The following is a 15089-nucleotide window of genomic DNA, read 5'->3' on the forward strand; positions in this document are numbered from 1 at the left end:
CAGTCAAGCTCTTGTGGTAGGTGGCTGCACGCACCAGGAGATGCTAGACAGAAGGTGGCCATGGAAACACAGACGGATCACCACAGAGGGCCCCACAAAGGGCACAGTGGGGGCTGTGACTGGTTTGGCATATGAGTGATTAGGGAAAGAAGGGTGCTGTTGGCAGAAGCTGGGAAGGCTCACTTGAAAGGAGAGAGAAGCCAGGCTGAATTGCAGGTATCAAGCTCTGGACTTAACATACTGCCCAAACCCCAAGTCCTCCTAGAAGCCCTTGAGACAGATGAAGATACTGTTACAGAACAGAAAGGAAATCCGTGAAACGACTCACTGAAAAAGAAAACTGTGCAGGAAGGGAGGCCCTCTAGGTAGACTGTAAAGGTACCCATGGTGGGTATGGCACAGTCCTATAAGAGGGACAGCATGCCTGGCTCCAGACACACACTTAGAGTGCCAGAGAAGAACAATGCTGAGGCTGGGCGCGGTGGCTCATGCCTGTAATCCCAGCACTTTGGGAGGCCGAGGCGGGCGGATCATGAGGTCAGGAGATCGAGATCATCCTGGCTAACACAGTGAAACCCCGTCTCTAATAAAACTACAAAAAAAAATTAGCTGGGCGTGGTGGCAGGCGCCTGTAGTTCCAGCTACTCTGGAGGCTGAGGCAGGAGAATGGCATGAACCTGGGAAGCGGAGCTTGCAGTGAGCCGAGATCGCGCCACTGCACTCCAGCATGGGCGACAGAGCGAGACTCCATCTCAAAAAAAAAAAAAAGAAGAAGAAGAACAATGCTGGAAGGAAATGAGGTCAAGTCTTGCCACAATCAGGACCTGCACTGGTGGCCCAAAGAACACACACATGAATGTGCACACACACATACATACACATACACAAACACACACACACACAAACACCTGCAGCTTCTGGGGTGGTGAAGAATAATGGCAACTAAATAACATTTAATAAATGTTCACTACATACCAGGTACTGTGTAAACAGCTTTCCACAGATTGCATCACTTAAGACTAAGCAACCTTACGGGCTACTTTTATTTTATTCCCATTTAACAGATCAGAAAACTGAGGCTCAGAGAAGTTAAACACCCAGCCCAAATTCACCATTAGCAACTAGGAAGCCCTGTGTGACACCAAAGCCATGCTCTTAACTACCACATTATACTGAAAGTAAAGATTGTTGTGTTGGGATATGTACAAGTGCCAGAAAAAAGGTGTCAGGTGGCAGGTATGGGGCTGTCACTGCTTTATGATTTAAGCTAACGGATGTGACTGACAGCAGCTGCAGAGACACATGGCATTGCCATCTGTGCCTCCCCTTCTACCACCGCCTCTAAAACTGCTCTATAAACATTAAGTTAGGGGAAGAGCTGGGAGAAGTTAAAAGGCTTGGAGCAGGAAGAAGGCAAGAGGAACCAGGGACAGATGAGAGGTGCCCACAGGCTCATTAAGGGCCAGACTGATCTATGGTACAGCGGCATGTCACAGAAAGAAGGAATCCTCATAGAATCTTGGAGATACTCCTGCAGGTCCTACCAGTGACCCTTGGATTCTACTCCTCAAGACTTCTCTCTCACCATCACACACGTGTGCACACACCTTACATAAGAGATGGGGAAAGACGTCACCCAGTCCTAACACAGCTATGAGCCTTTCACACCCCTCTTGCCTGCTTGCTACATTATCCCCCTCCTCCCCACACCAAATCTGCTTTAATGTCGACCTTTCCAAGTCCTACACAGCTTTTGCATAAGACCGGATGCTGCCTTGGGTTCTGCAGCGGGTCTTGCTCTGTGCCCCCAGAGCACTTGGGCATGCCTCCCTCATAAGTAGGCAGCTCCCACCTCTGTGCAGAGAACTCTGGTGACCAGCCATCTCCCCAAGAGAATGTGAAGCTCCTGAGTGCACAGACTGTTTCTTTGCATTCCTAATTTCAATAGTGCTTAGCAAATGGTAGATACATAAAAATGTTGCTTAAATAACAAATCTTCCAGTTCAAGTTATTAATAATAACAGCATCTAGCAGCTGCTGAGTATCTGCCATGTGTCAGGTCCTTAGCTGGGTTTATATGGTTTATTTCTTCTCATCCTCTAAATAAGCCTGCAGGGAAGACACCTATTCACGTTACACATAAGAAAAGGAAGTCTCGGATAGGTGAAGTTACATGTCTAAGGTCACCACCAAGTGGCTGAGTCTGGATCAGAACTTTCCAAAATCAAAGTCTCTTCCACAATGCTATGGCACCTTGTTTCCATCCCCAAACTCCTACTGCGGTTGGTTTATTCCTCAATTGCTCCTCTGTAACAGGACCAGACACAGAGACAGCCACACCCTCACCACACTGAGGGCCTCTCTCATGCACCCCAGAGCTCCCATACCCCCTCTCTGTCTGCTACCCAGATTACATCTGCCATACTTACTGTGCTCCTCAGGCACTACTTATAGGTACACCAGGTTCTTCCTGTCACCCTTTTAGCATGGATCATCTTTATTCAGCAGGTAGCAGAAAGTGATCATTAAAACAAAAAGAGAAAAAGCAGCCACTTCTCTTCTCCAGAACGTAAAGCTGCATAAAGAGATTTGTAGGGGCCAGGCACAGTGGCTCACACCTGTAATCCCAGCACTCTGGGAGGCCGAGACGGGTAGATCACCTGAGGTCAGAAGTTCAAGATTAGCTTGGCCAACATGGTGAAATCCCATCTCTACTAAAAATACAAAAATTAGCCGGGTGTGGTGGCATGCGCCTGTAGTCCCAACTACTCAGGAGGCTGAGGCAGGAGAATTGCTTGAGCCTGGGAGGTGGAGGATGCAGTGAGCCGAGATCTCGCCACTGCACTGCAGCTGGGTAACAGAGCAAGCAAGACTCCAACTCAAAAAAAAAAAGAAAGAAAGAAAGAAAAAGATTTGTAGGGCAAGTGAATTTGAAGCTAAACTAGGCAAGCTGGGGTGGGGCTGGGGGCTGCAGACAGATGACAGGTAGGTAGGTAGGTAAAGAGTGAAAAAAGAGGGGCCAAGAGAATACATTTGGGCATCAAAGGAGAAGGCACAAAGTATAAACACTGAGGCCAGCCCAGGAGTCCCTCAGAGATAAAACAGGGGTACCTGCTGATGCCAAACAACTCATCCCTGGGATCTGAGCCCCAGATTCCCTTCTTTAACTAACAAGATACCCAATACCACAGACTGACTGACCCCCTAGGGAAAGTGCTATTCCCAGTGGTTTGCATAGACAGGTGGCAAATATTCACGGGGAGACCAAGAGTGAAAGAGAATCATTACTTCTTCCAAGGACAGGGACACATTGGGAAGTTGATCTCAAGGGATTCAATTTTATGTTTGGAGGAACACAGATTTTTTTATTTGAAAAACAGGACTCATTCACTTCAAGTATTCTGAAGTACTTCAATACTCTTAGCAAAGGCCGGGCGCAGTGGCTCATGCCTGTAATTCCAGCACTTTGGGAGGCCGAGGTGGGTGGATCACCTGAGGGTAGGAGTTTGAGACCAGTCTGGCCAACATGACGAAACCCTGTCTCTACTAAAAATACAAAAATTAGCCGGGCATGGTGGCACACCCCTGTAACCCTAGCTACTCAGGAGGCTGAGATACCACAAGAATCGCTTGAAACTGGGAGGCAGAGATTGTGCCACAGCACTCCAGCCTGGGTGACAGAGCGTACTCTATCTCAAAAAAAAAATAAAAATAAAAATAAACAAAAAATAAAAAACAACAAACAAAAAAACTCTTAGCAAAAGCAAAAAAACAAAAACAAAAAACAAAAAACATTGTCTGAAACAGGAGCTGGCAATCTGTCACAAGAGGAAGGTCATCTTCAACATATTTCATCACTGTGGCCAGGGCTTCCCTTGCCCCCACTTATACATAAGCCCTATCTTACGGCTGAAATCCCTCCCTTCCCAAAACAACTGAGGTTTCGCATGCCACCTCTGAAAGCCTGTGCACCAGCCAGGCCTATAGGAAATGAAGGACAGGGTATGAGAGGGAAAAGTGATGGCTATTATTTTAGGAAAAGCATTTAAATGTGAAATCAAAACAGCATGGTTTTACAACTGCCTTTGAAATAAAGAGAGTATTAGTTTCAGAGACAATTTGATTTTATTTATGCTAGTTATGATTTTACTTGATTTGATTTACTCATATCTTAAATGAACCACTAAAGAGATGTGATAAATGGACAAAATTTAACCTTTGAAGAGAGACCATTAGAAATTAGGAAAGACGGGCCGGGTACGGTGGCTCAAGCCTGTAATCCCAGCACTTTGGGAGGCCGAGGTGGGTGTATCACAAGGTCAGGAGTTCGAGACCAGCCTGACCAACATGGTGAAACCCCATCTCCACTAAAAATACAAAAATTAGCCGGGCATGGTGGCACGAGCCTGTAATCCCAGCTACTTGGGAGGCTGAGGCAGGAGAATCACTTGAACCCGGAAGGCGGAGGTTGCAGTGAGCCGAGATCACGCCAATGCACTCCAGCCCAGGGGACAGAGCAAGACTCCGTTAAAAAAAAAAAAAAAAAAAAAAATTAAGGAAGAGGGAAGAAAAATAAGTCCACACAACGAAACTAGCAAAATGTCAAAGGCCAAATGTTAATAATGAAAAAAGTCAACAACTAAGTGTTCTCATTACATTGGAATTTTAAATATAACCAAATCATTCGCAAATGTATAAAGGAACAAGGAAAAGAAACTTTTAGAGATAGCAAAAAAGTTTCTAAGAAAGAGTTACCACACAGGGAACTTTCCTGGCATGACAACATGGCAACAATCACAACAAAATACTCCCCTTTTATTAATACCTTAGCTGGGAAAGATTTATGCACTCTTAAGATTAATGATTAAGCACTTTCTGAAACCATCCAAGTGGCTCTGACGAAACTTCTGAATAACAACAATAATGGCCCACATCTCTTAAAGGTTAACTACATGCTAAGTATCCTGTGCTAAGGGCTTTACATGCGTAATGGCATTTGATATTAATAAATGTTCATACATGTCTATTACATAACATGGACATATCATTATTCCCATTTTCGAGGTAGAAATATAACTGAAGCTTAAAGGAACTGGCATTACAGCTAGTATGAAGAGCTACTGACAAGCTCTTGCTTTCCTTAGAGTTGCGATACAGGAGGTAAGCAAAGGGGAATAAAGGAAGGGTGAGGCCCTGGGGCCTTTCCATCTCTCCCAGCACTGTACTCCCTTCCAGAATCCCTCTCTATTTCCACCTCCCCTATTCCTCCTCCCAAAGCCAACAGGAGATTAGAGATTAAAAGAATTATTTCAGTTCAATCCTGCCTCCCAATCTCAAGAGGTTTATTTCAAATGATTCATTTTGAAAGCTTAGAAGACATTTTTACATAGCACTCATCCATCATAAACTTGATTCAGTGAGAATAAACTCATGGTGCTAGGCTGAGACAACTTTGGCTTATCAATGTTGCTGAATTTGTAGTTGATCAAAACTCCATCTACCAGGGATGTCTACCACTGCTTTTTTATAAACCTCATGTAGGCCCCCACAGGTGGCTACCATGGGCATCATCCTAACAAAGCCAAGATCTCAGCTTGAGCCCTTTTCAGAACCTGCATGTTCTCTTGTCAACGGCTACAAACCCACTGCCCTCTGTCATCTCAAAAAACAAAAAACAACACGTCAGAAGTCACAAGTACAACTTGATGAGAAACTGAGAGTGGGTATTTACTGGAAAAACTTAACCTATATAATCTACCAATATGGATCAAGCATAATATCTTCACACATGACAACCACATGTAGGCTATAAATTTTTACACAATTACAAATGCAATCATAGGCCGGGCGCAGTAGCTCACGCCTGTAATCCCAGCACTTTGGGAGCCGAGGCGGGTGGATCACAAGGTCAGGAGATCAAGACCATCCTGACTAACACAGTGAAACCCCGTCTCTACTAAAAATGCAAAAATCAGCCAGGCGTGGTGGCACGTGCCTGTAGTCCCAGCCACTCAGGAGGCTGAGGCAAGAGAATCACTTGAACCCAGGAGGCAGAGGTTGCAGTGAGCCGAGATTGCGCCATTACACCCCAGCCTGGGAGACAGAGTGAGACTCCGTCTCCAAAAAAAAAAAAAAAAAAGAAAAGAAAAGAAATGCAGCCATATGAGATACACACTCAGGAACAAAACACAGACATACTTATAAATGGAATCATTGCTTTGGTTAAGGTACCATCATTGGCACTTTTATTTTTCTAACTTCCAAACTCTGCAACTTTACTAAATTGTCTTTATCATAATAAGGTATACATTTTTTTTGTAGCAATAGGAAGTTTTTTAGCCCTTATGATAATGGAATTTTCTCCAAAGCACACCATCACATAGGGTGGTTTAATGTGGAAGAACACCCAACATCCTGTTTAAGATGTTTAGAGAAAGATCTAGAACTTTAAACTTCTAAGTGTGGGGTCCCCACAGCCCAAACTTCTGATGGTAGCCCTGATTTTAACGTTCGAGCTAAAAGTAGGGTGCAAGAAGTATCTGCTCTTAGACAGTGGCTGTCCATGTGGTAGCTGTTTGATCAGGCTGCAGGAAGTGCTGCTTGACAGAGCCTCATGATGCTTTCTGAGGCTCCATCTGCAGAAGTTGTGTGGTGTTGGATAAGACTCACGGAGATGCTGCAGGAAGCACAGGCAGGAGAGAAAAAGCAGAAGCTTTGGACAGATCATCAGGCTAAAGCCACAGCTAAGAAAGTGACCATCTCTGGAGGGACCTTTAATGTCTTCTGATGGCCTACCAATGACCTCCACACTCAAAGAGAAAATTCTGCAATTAAGAAATTAGCTGGGTGAGTTCTGGAAAATTTTAAAAAATTAGTTGAGAATGGAGAAAAGGTTATGAATTCTTTCCTTTTTTTTGAGACGGGGTCTTGCTCTGTCACCCAGGCTGGAATGCAGTGGCCCGATCTCGGCTCACTGCAACCTCTGCCTCCTGGGTTCAAGAGATTCTCCTGCCTCAGCCTCCTGAGTAGCTGGAATTACAGGCGTTCGCTATCATGCCCGGCTAATTTTTGTATTTTTAGTAAAGACGGGGTTTCACCATATTGGCCAGGCTGGTCTCAAACTCCTGACCTTGTGATCCACCCGCCTCGGCCTCCCAAAGTGATGAGATTACGTGTGAGCCACTGCTCCTGGCCAGGTTATGAATTCTTAAAAAAAGAAGGCAAAGGATCTAGACTTTGTTTTTGAAGTTACTTTTACTGCTAGGACTAAGGCAGGAGGTCTGTTTAAGACAAGCCAATCTCTTCTTGTTATCATCTATCCGCCAAAGACATCAAAGTTAGTGGTCCAATAAAAATCATCCCAATAATTTCATCTGTTCTGTAAATTGATGTATCCCCACTCAATACCTAGAACAATATCTGGGATACCACAGCTGGGCGCGCTGACTCAACGCCTGTAATCCCAGCACTTTGGGAGGCCAAGGCAGGTGGATCACCTGAGGTTGGGAGTTCGAGACCAGCCTGACCAACATGGAGAAACCCTGTCTCTACTAAAAATACAAAATTAGCAGAGTGTGGTGGCGCATGCCTCTAATCCCAGCTACTCGGGAGGCTGAGGCAGGAGAATCACTTGAACCCGGGAGGCGGAGGCTGTGGTGAGCCGAGATTGCGCCATTGCACTCCAGCCTGGGCAACAACAGTGAAACTCCATCTCAAAAAAAAAAAAAATCTGGGATACTGCAAGTGCTAAGTAAATATGTGCTGAACTAATTAATTCTATCTTTCGAAAACACCAGCTCTAGAGACGAAAACAACCAAGAGATCCCTGTATCTGCTCGGCAGTTACCTGGTTGACAAGCTAGCAAAAGCCAGAAAAAGAAATTGCTACTAGAGAACACTACTAAGGAAGTACTCTAGTGTACAAAGGCTAATCATGATATAAACATGTTTCACTAGTAATATTCCTTACATTCATAAATGTAAGAATAAGAGAATGGGCCCCGAGATCAGACTGCTCTAGTTTAAACCCTGGTACAAACTCCATGACCTTAAACAAGGTACTCAACTTCTGAGTCTCAGTTTCCATATCTAAAGACAAAAAAGATGGGTAATAATAGTATTCCCTTCATGAAACTTGTTGAAAGGGGAAAATGAGATATGCGTAGTTCCTGGAACACAGAAGTGCCTAATAAATACTAGTATTTATTCGTTTTTATTTTGTATATACCCACAGTCATATCTCTGGGAAGACTACAGGATCATATATTCACTTCTCCTGACTAAAAGAAATGGCCTTAAATAAGAACTAGGCAACAGAATGCATTTTTTCCTGAGAGATAAATGAAAAAATAAAAAAATAGCTATTAACACCATACATATTTTTTTTACTCTTCTCAATCTTCATCTCTCTTGACTTTTCTTCCCACAACTAAATAAAACCTTTCCTGAACTCATGTGACCCTGGTTTAGCATTGGCACTGCTGGCTAGTAGGAGAGAGTTTTTATCTCTGTTCTGCAATAACACTGTGTCCATGGGCAAGATATTAAACTTTACAGGGCCTCAATTTCCACATCTGTATGATGGAGGATGAGTATAATGGAGGCAGAGTATATTATCTTTAAATTCTCTTCCAAAGCTAAAAATCCACAAATAAGTGCCCGCTAACTATTATTAGTTCATTCAGGTCAAACACTGACCTAAACTCTTAGAAAGTATATTTTAGCCCTTGTACCCACAAAATGGGTACAAGTACAGCCACCCTCTGAAAGCTAAATTTTGCCTGGCCAGTTTTAAAGGTCTAATTTTAAATGACATTGTGGGATAGCAACTGACACGGAAAGATGTTTACAATATATATTTTTGGTGAAAAAGGCAGATTACAAAATATGATCAGCAATATTAATCCCAATTTGGTTAAAAAATATATATACCTACACATATATCTGCTTGAAGTGTACAGAATATACTCCGAGTTGTTTATGTTTATAATTGTTCTTTAAAAAATGTTTTCGCTTATCTGTACCTTATTTTTCTACAAAGAATGCTTATGGCTTCTGAAATAATTCAAACAGGTATTTTATTTAACAAGAAAGATGGATTTGGTATCCAAACTATAACCATATCCCTCCCTAGAGCAGAGCTCAGCACCCAGCAGGTCACCCCACAGAGGCACCGACATCCTTTGCACCCTGTGTCTGGGGCTGGGCTGGGGTGGAGGTGCTGCGATGTTTTTAGGTACCAGCCATCAGGTACCATCAAGATGGCTCCAGATCCCTCCCTCCTATTCATCTCAACTTTCAGAGCCATCAGCTGCCCACTTAACTAGCTTTACCAACTTGTAATCCTCTGAGCAGAGTTTTCAAAACATAATCAAAGATCCTAAATTATGGTCCTATATACAAAATTATGGTTTTAACTGTCACATTCACTGATTTAGAATAGTCAAGGATAGAAGAATCCATTTTACTCTGGCAGCAATCCAATTTTAAAAGTCAGAGTTAACTACTGGTCCTCATTTTACGCTGTCCGATGCCAGTCCTTTCTGATCATGAGGAAAAAAAAATAAGCTCATCGTGTTTAAAAGCATAATCTTAAAATACTTTATCCAGTTAAGCACTTTTGTTTCCAACACAAAGTGCTGACTCTTGACAGATTCTCTGGCATACTGAAGGCCACCACTGCTGAACCTATCTGATCAGCCAAGAACAAGCTTATCACCAGGTACAGGTATCATTACATCATAAGGTATAAAGGTTGTTCTGGCAGCTCAGTCATCTACCAACAAACAGGTGTCTAAGAAACTGAGATTTCCCAGCTACCAAAACCCATACAAAGAAATAAGCAACAGTTGGCTGGGCGGGGTGGCTCACGCCTGTAATCCCAGCACTTTGGGAGGCCAAGGCGGGCGGGTCACGAGGTCAGGAGTTCGAGACTAGCCTGGCCAATACGGTGAAACCCCATCTCTACTAAAAATACAAACATTAGCTAGGTGTGGTGGTGCACTGCTGTAGTCCCAGCTACTTGGGAGGCTGAGGCAGGAGAATCGCCTGAACCTGGGAGGCAGAGGTTGCAGTGAGCCGAGATCATGCCACTGCACTCCAGCCTGGGTGACAGAATGAGGCTCCATCTCGAAAAAAAAAAAAAAAGAAATAAGCAACAGCATGACATACATCAAGGCAGTTCAGAGAAAGGCAACATGAGGGAAAGCAGGGTAGAAATAGGAGAGAACAGTTCAGAAAAGTGTCCTGAGGAACTCCTCCCACTGGGTACGCCAAGAGAAGGTTACCAGACCCAGGGCTCTCAGAAGCACATAAGCCATGCCTCGATGTTGCTCACCTGCATTTCCCACAATATGATTACCTGGCAAAACCTATATACTTAAAAATATATTGCCTTCTCACCCCTTCCTACCCTTATCTTCTTTTTTTTTTGAGATGGAGTCTCACTCTGTCGCCAGGCTGAAATGCAGTGGCGCGATCTTGGCTCACTGCAACCTCTGCCTCCTGGGTTCAAGCGATTCTCCTGCCTGAGCCTCCCGAGTAACTGGGACTAACTACAGGCACGCACCACCACACCCAGCTAATTTTTGTATTTTTAGTAGAGACGGGGTTTCACCATGTTGGCCAGGATAGTCTCGATCTCTTGGCCTCATGATCCACCCACCTCGGCCTCCCAAAGTGCTGGGATTACAGGCGTAAGCCACCACGCCCGGCCTTACCCTTATCTTTTAAAAAACCATCCACAATTTAGGACAGAGCCGTATCCTCTGTTACAAAACATGTTTAGAGTCAGACTACAACAAAGAGGCATAGTGTCTGCACAGCATTATTTCAATGCAAGAAAATAAAACTGCCAACTATAAGGATCTGAAAAATGTGACCACTTCAGGCTTATTTTGAGGCTGAACCACTCCCCTTCCCTAATTATCCCTCAAAGGAAATACATCAGGCACTGTGGGCAAAGAGGGAAACATGTCTAATTACAACATGTGCACTTGGTGGATGAAGAATTTGAACATTCTTGAACTCTGGCCACATTTCAGAAGACTTTCCACTCATAATTTAATTTCACTGAAGAGAAAAGTTTAAAGATCAGTTGCACTTCAACCAGGGCTCTATCAAAAAAAGACACAAAGAATACCCAACAAGCATAGGCAACCAAAGCAAAAATGGACAAATGGGATCACATCAAGTTAAAAAGCTTCTGCACAGCAAAGGAAACTATCAACAAAATGAAGAGATAACCCACTGAATGGGAGAAAATATTTACAAACCATCTATCTGACAGGGGATAACAAGAATATGTAAGAAGCTCAAACAACTCAATAGGAAAAAATCTAATAATCCACCTAAAAATGGAGAAAAGATCTGAAAGACATTTCTCAAAAGAAGATATACAAAAGGCCAAAAAAGGTATATGAAAACGTGCTTAACATCATTGATCACCAGAGAAATACAAATCAAAACTACAATGAGTGCTCGCTTCGGCATCACATATACTAAAATTGGAAGGATACAGAGAAGATTAGCATGGCCCCGTGCAAGGATGACAGCAAATTCGTGAAGCATTTCACATTTTTAACAAACCCTTAAATGTTAAAAACAAACTATGAGATATCATCTCATCCCAGTTAAAATGGCTTATATCCAAAAAAGATAAGCAATAACGAATGCTGGTAAGGATGTGGAGAGAAGGGAACCCTCATACGCAGTTGGTTGGAATGTATATCAATACAACCACTGTGGAGAACAGTACGGAGGTTCCTTAAAAACTAAAAATAGAGCCACCATATGATCCGGCAAGCCCACTGCTAGGTATACACCCAAAAGAAAGGAAATCAGGGCCAGGCACAGCGGCTTATGCCTACAATCCCAGCACTTTGGGAGGCTGAGGCAGGAAGATTGCTTGAGCCCAGGAGCTTGAGAGCAGCCTGGGCAAGACAGCAAGACATCACTTCTACTAAAAATTTTAAAATTAGCCAGGTACTCTAGCATGTACCTGTAGTCCCAGCTACTTGGGAAAATCGCTTGAGTACAGGAGGTGGAGGCTACAGTGAGCTGTGATCATGCCACTGTACTTCAACCTAAGCGACAAAGCAAGATCCTGTCTCTAAAAAAGGAAGGAAGAAAGAAAGGAAATCAGCACATGGAAGAGAAATCTGCACTCCCATGTTTATTACAACACTATTCACCATAGCCAAGATTTGGAAGCAACCAAAGTATCCATCATCAACAAATGAGTAGATAAAGAAAATGTGGTACATACACATGAGTACTATTCAGCCATAAAAAAGCATAAGATCCTGTCATTTGCAACAACGAACAGAACTGGAGGTCATTATGTTAAGTGAACTACGCCAGGCATAGAAAGACAAACTTTGCATGTCCTCACTTATTTGTGGGAGCTAAAAATTAAAACATTTTAACACATGGAGATAGAATGATGGTTACCAAAAGCTGGGAAGGGTAGCAGGGGAAAGGGAAGTGGGGATGTTTAATGGGTACAAAAACACAGTTAGAATAAGATCTATTAAGTGATAGCACAACAGGGTGACTACAGTCAACAATAATTTATTGTATATTTTATAACTTAAAGAGTATAATTGGATAGTGTATAACACAAAGGAAGGATAAATGCTTGCAGTGATGGATACCCCATTCATGCATTGTATGCCTGTATCCAAAGATTTCTTTTTTTTTTTTTTTTTTGAGATGGAGTCTCACTCTGTCGCCCAAGCTGTAGTGCAGTGGCGTGATCTCCGCTCACTGCAGCCTCCGCCTCCTGGGTTCAAGCGATTCTCCTGCCTCAGCCTCCCAAGTAGCTGGGATTACAGGTGCGCACCACCATGCCTGGCTAATTTTAGGGTTTCACCATGTTGGCCAGGCTGGTCTCCAACTTCTGACCTCAGGTGATCCACCCACCTCAGCCCGCCCAAAGTGCTGGGATTACAGGTGTCAGCCATCACGCCCAGCCCAAATATTTCATGTATCCCATTAAATATATACACCTACTATACCCACAAAAAATTTTTAAATTTTTAAATGTTTTAAAAAGACACAAAGAGAAATTGACCATATTGCTTAAATGTGATACCACAAGGGAAGCCTGCTGAAACTTTAAGATGACCCTGACTCCACATCAAGTGCTAACAGAGGAAATGGTTTGTATTTTACAACTAGGACTAAAAATAAGACCCATTTTAAGAGCACTCTCCCCTGGAGAAAACACACATATCTTGAATTTAAAGATACATATGCAAATGCCTCAGGCCCCAGGTGGTCTTTACAGAAGCAGTCCCTGATCAGATCTCTCATCCACAGCCCACGTGCTTCTGCACTACAGAGGTGGGAAGACATCTGCAACAAATTTGGCGGTGCTTCTGCACTTCTGCTGGAGAGAGGGGCAGAAAAAAACCTTCACAGATCCAAAATGAGAAGGCTTCTCATTAGGCATTTGGATTAAGAACTATTGCTCAAGAAGCCCTGAGCAAGGCCTACAAGTTCTGATCTCTCTAACCTCCTCTCCTACGACTGTCCCCCTTGTCCATGGGCCTCTGCCATGCTGGCTTCCTTGACGCTCCGCCAACCCTTCAGACACACTCCCACCTCACGACTGGGGGCTGTTCCCTCTACCTGGACGACTCTTCTCTCAGACCTCTAGTATCTTCAAGTCTCGGCTCAAATGCCACCTTTGCGAGGAGGAAAAACATTTCTTTTCTTTCCCATGATATTTATCACCTCCTACTACACCGTATAATTTACTTAAATATCTATAATTCACCCCGTTTCTCTCCTCCCCCTCAAATAAGCTCCAGGAGAACAGAGATCTCTGTCCTGTTCACTGCTGTCTATCACAAGCACTTAGTGCCTGACACACAGTAGGAGCTCGAGAAGTATTTTCTGAATGAATGAACAAATTTCTTGACCTGAAGATTCAGAACAGTAAGAAGTGGGTGGAAAGGATGATGGTGAGGGGATGAGGAGAAAGAAGCGACAGCGGAGAATTCTCAAGGGAGAGGCAGAGACTGGCTGAGGCCAGGCCGACCCCCGTTTCTCCCCGCAGCGCTGACGGGAGGCGGACGTAGGTGCAGGGCATCCCGCCAACGGCACCCGAGGCACTCAGACGCAGGCAGCGGAGGCCGGCGGGCTCCTGGGCTCACTGAGAAAGTCCAGAGGCAGGACAGACCCACGCGGGCTCCGAGCAGGCCCCGTTGGGGGCTCCGACCCCCGGCCCTACCCCTCCCAGCAGTGCCCACAACCCCAGGTCCTCTCCAGAATCCCCAGGGGCGTTCCGGGCCGCAATCCCTCGTCGGCTCGGGCCCCTCCACCAGCCTCCAGCGATCGGGCCCTGCGCTCGGGCACCTGCCTGCCTGCGCCAGGGTCCTCACTCCGGCCCGCGCGGAGGCCCCAGCGCGCTCCTGCGGCCCCAGCGCGCTCCTGCGGCCTCAGCCCGCCTGGCTACCCCGTCGCCAGGCACAAGGGCAGGAAGCGCTCCGCGGCGCTCCCCGCGGCAAGGAAGGGGCTCCCGGCGCCCCTCGCCCCGGCCGCCCCTGCCCGACGCCCCGCCTGCGCGGCGCCCCCTCACCTCAGGGCGTACGTACGACACGAAGGAGGGCTTGGGGGCCTTGGTGCCGCCGCCACCGCCGACTACTCCTTTCCCCAGCATACCGCCGCCCTGGGAAGCAGCGACGCGCGAACACAGAGGCGGCGGCTCCGGCTCCAGCTGGGGCAGCAGCGGCGGCCACCAGCACTAGCGGCTGGGGCTCCGCCCATCCCCAGGGCCGCGACCGCCGCGGTGCCGCCCGCATCCGGCTCCGCCGCTGACACCGCTCGCCCCGCCCAGGCCCGTGGGCCCCGCCCACCCCACGCGCTGGCCCAGAGAGCCGGGAGACCTCAACTGGAGGCCACGCCCCCCCCATCACGGCAGGAGAGTTTGACCCGCCGAGATTCACCGCCTTCCTGCGTCAAAGCCCGCCCTCATGCTGTCTCTGATTGGCCCGAGGCGTTGCCGGCCGAAACCCGCTCCCAACCCATTCTTGAGTGCACTTGGAGAGATGTTTCCTCCAACCAATCCAGAGAGCGTTCTCTCC

At 45.6% G+C, this 15089-nt stretch overlaps 1 protein-coding gene and 1 non-coding gene across 3 annotated transcripts in view; one reads left to right on the plus strand and one right to left on the minus strand.

The window, feature by feature from the left end:
- Window positions 1-14846, minus strand: part of MTMR12 (myotubularin related protein 12) — an 83977-nt gene extending 69131 nt beyond the window's left edge. Inside the window, exon 1 of one of the 2 annotated variants that reach the window (XM_054488620.2) lies at window positions 14585-14846. In XM_054488620.2, the coding sequence (XP_054344595.1) occupies window positions 14585-14665 (81 nt within the window). In that variant the 5' untranslated portion in view covers window positions 14666-14846. The remainder of the gene's footprint in view (window positions 1-14584) is intronic. The other variant, XM_063664694.1, reaches the window with a different exon arrangement.
- On the plus strand, window positions 11475-11579 carry LOC129037628 (U6 spliceosomal RNA). Its single transcript, XR_008502870.1, has one exon. It is a non-coding gene; the product is annotated as a U6 spliceosomal RNA (small nuclear RNA).
- Window positions 14847-15089: the final 243 nt, after the last annotated feature.

Source organism: Pongo pygmaeus, chromosome 4 (genome assembly GCF_028885625.2).
Source record: "Pongo pygmaeus isolate AG05252 chromosome 4, NHGRI_mPonPyg2-v2.0_pri, whole genome shotgun sequence".
In the NCBI taxonomy this organism is placed as follows: domain Eukaryota; kingdom Metazoa; phylum Chordata; class Mammalia; order Primates; family Hominidae; genus Pongo; species Pongo pygmaeus.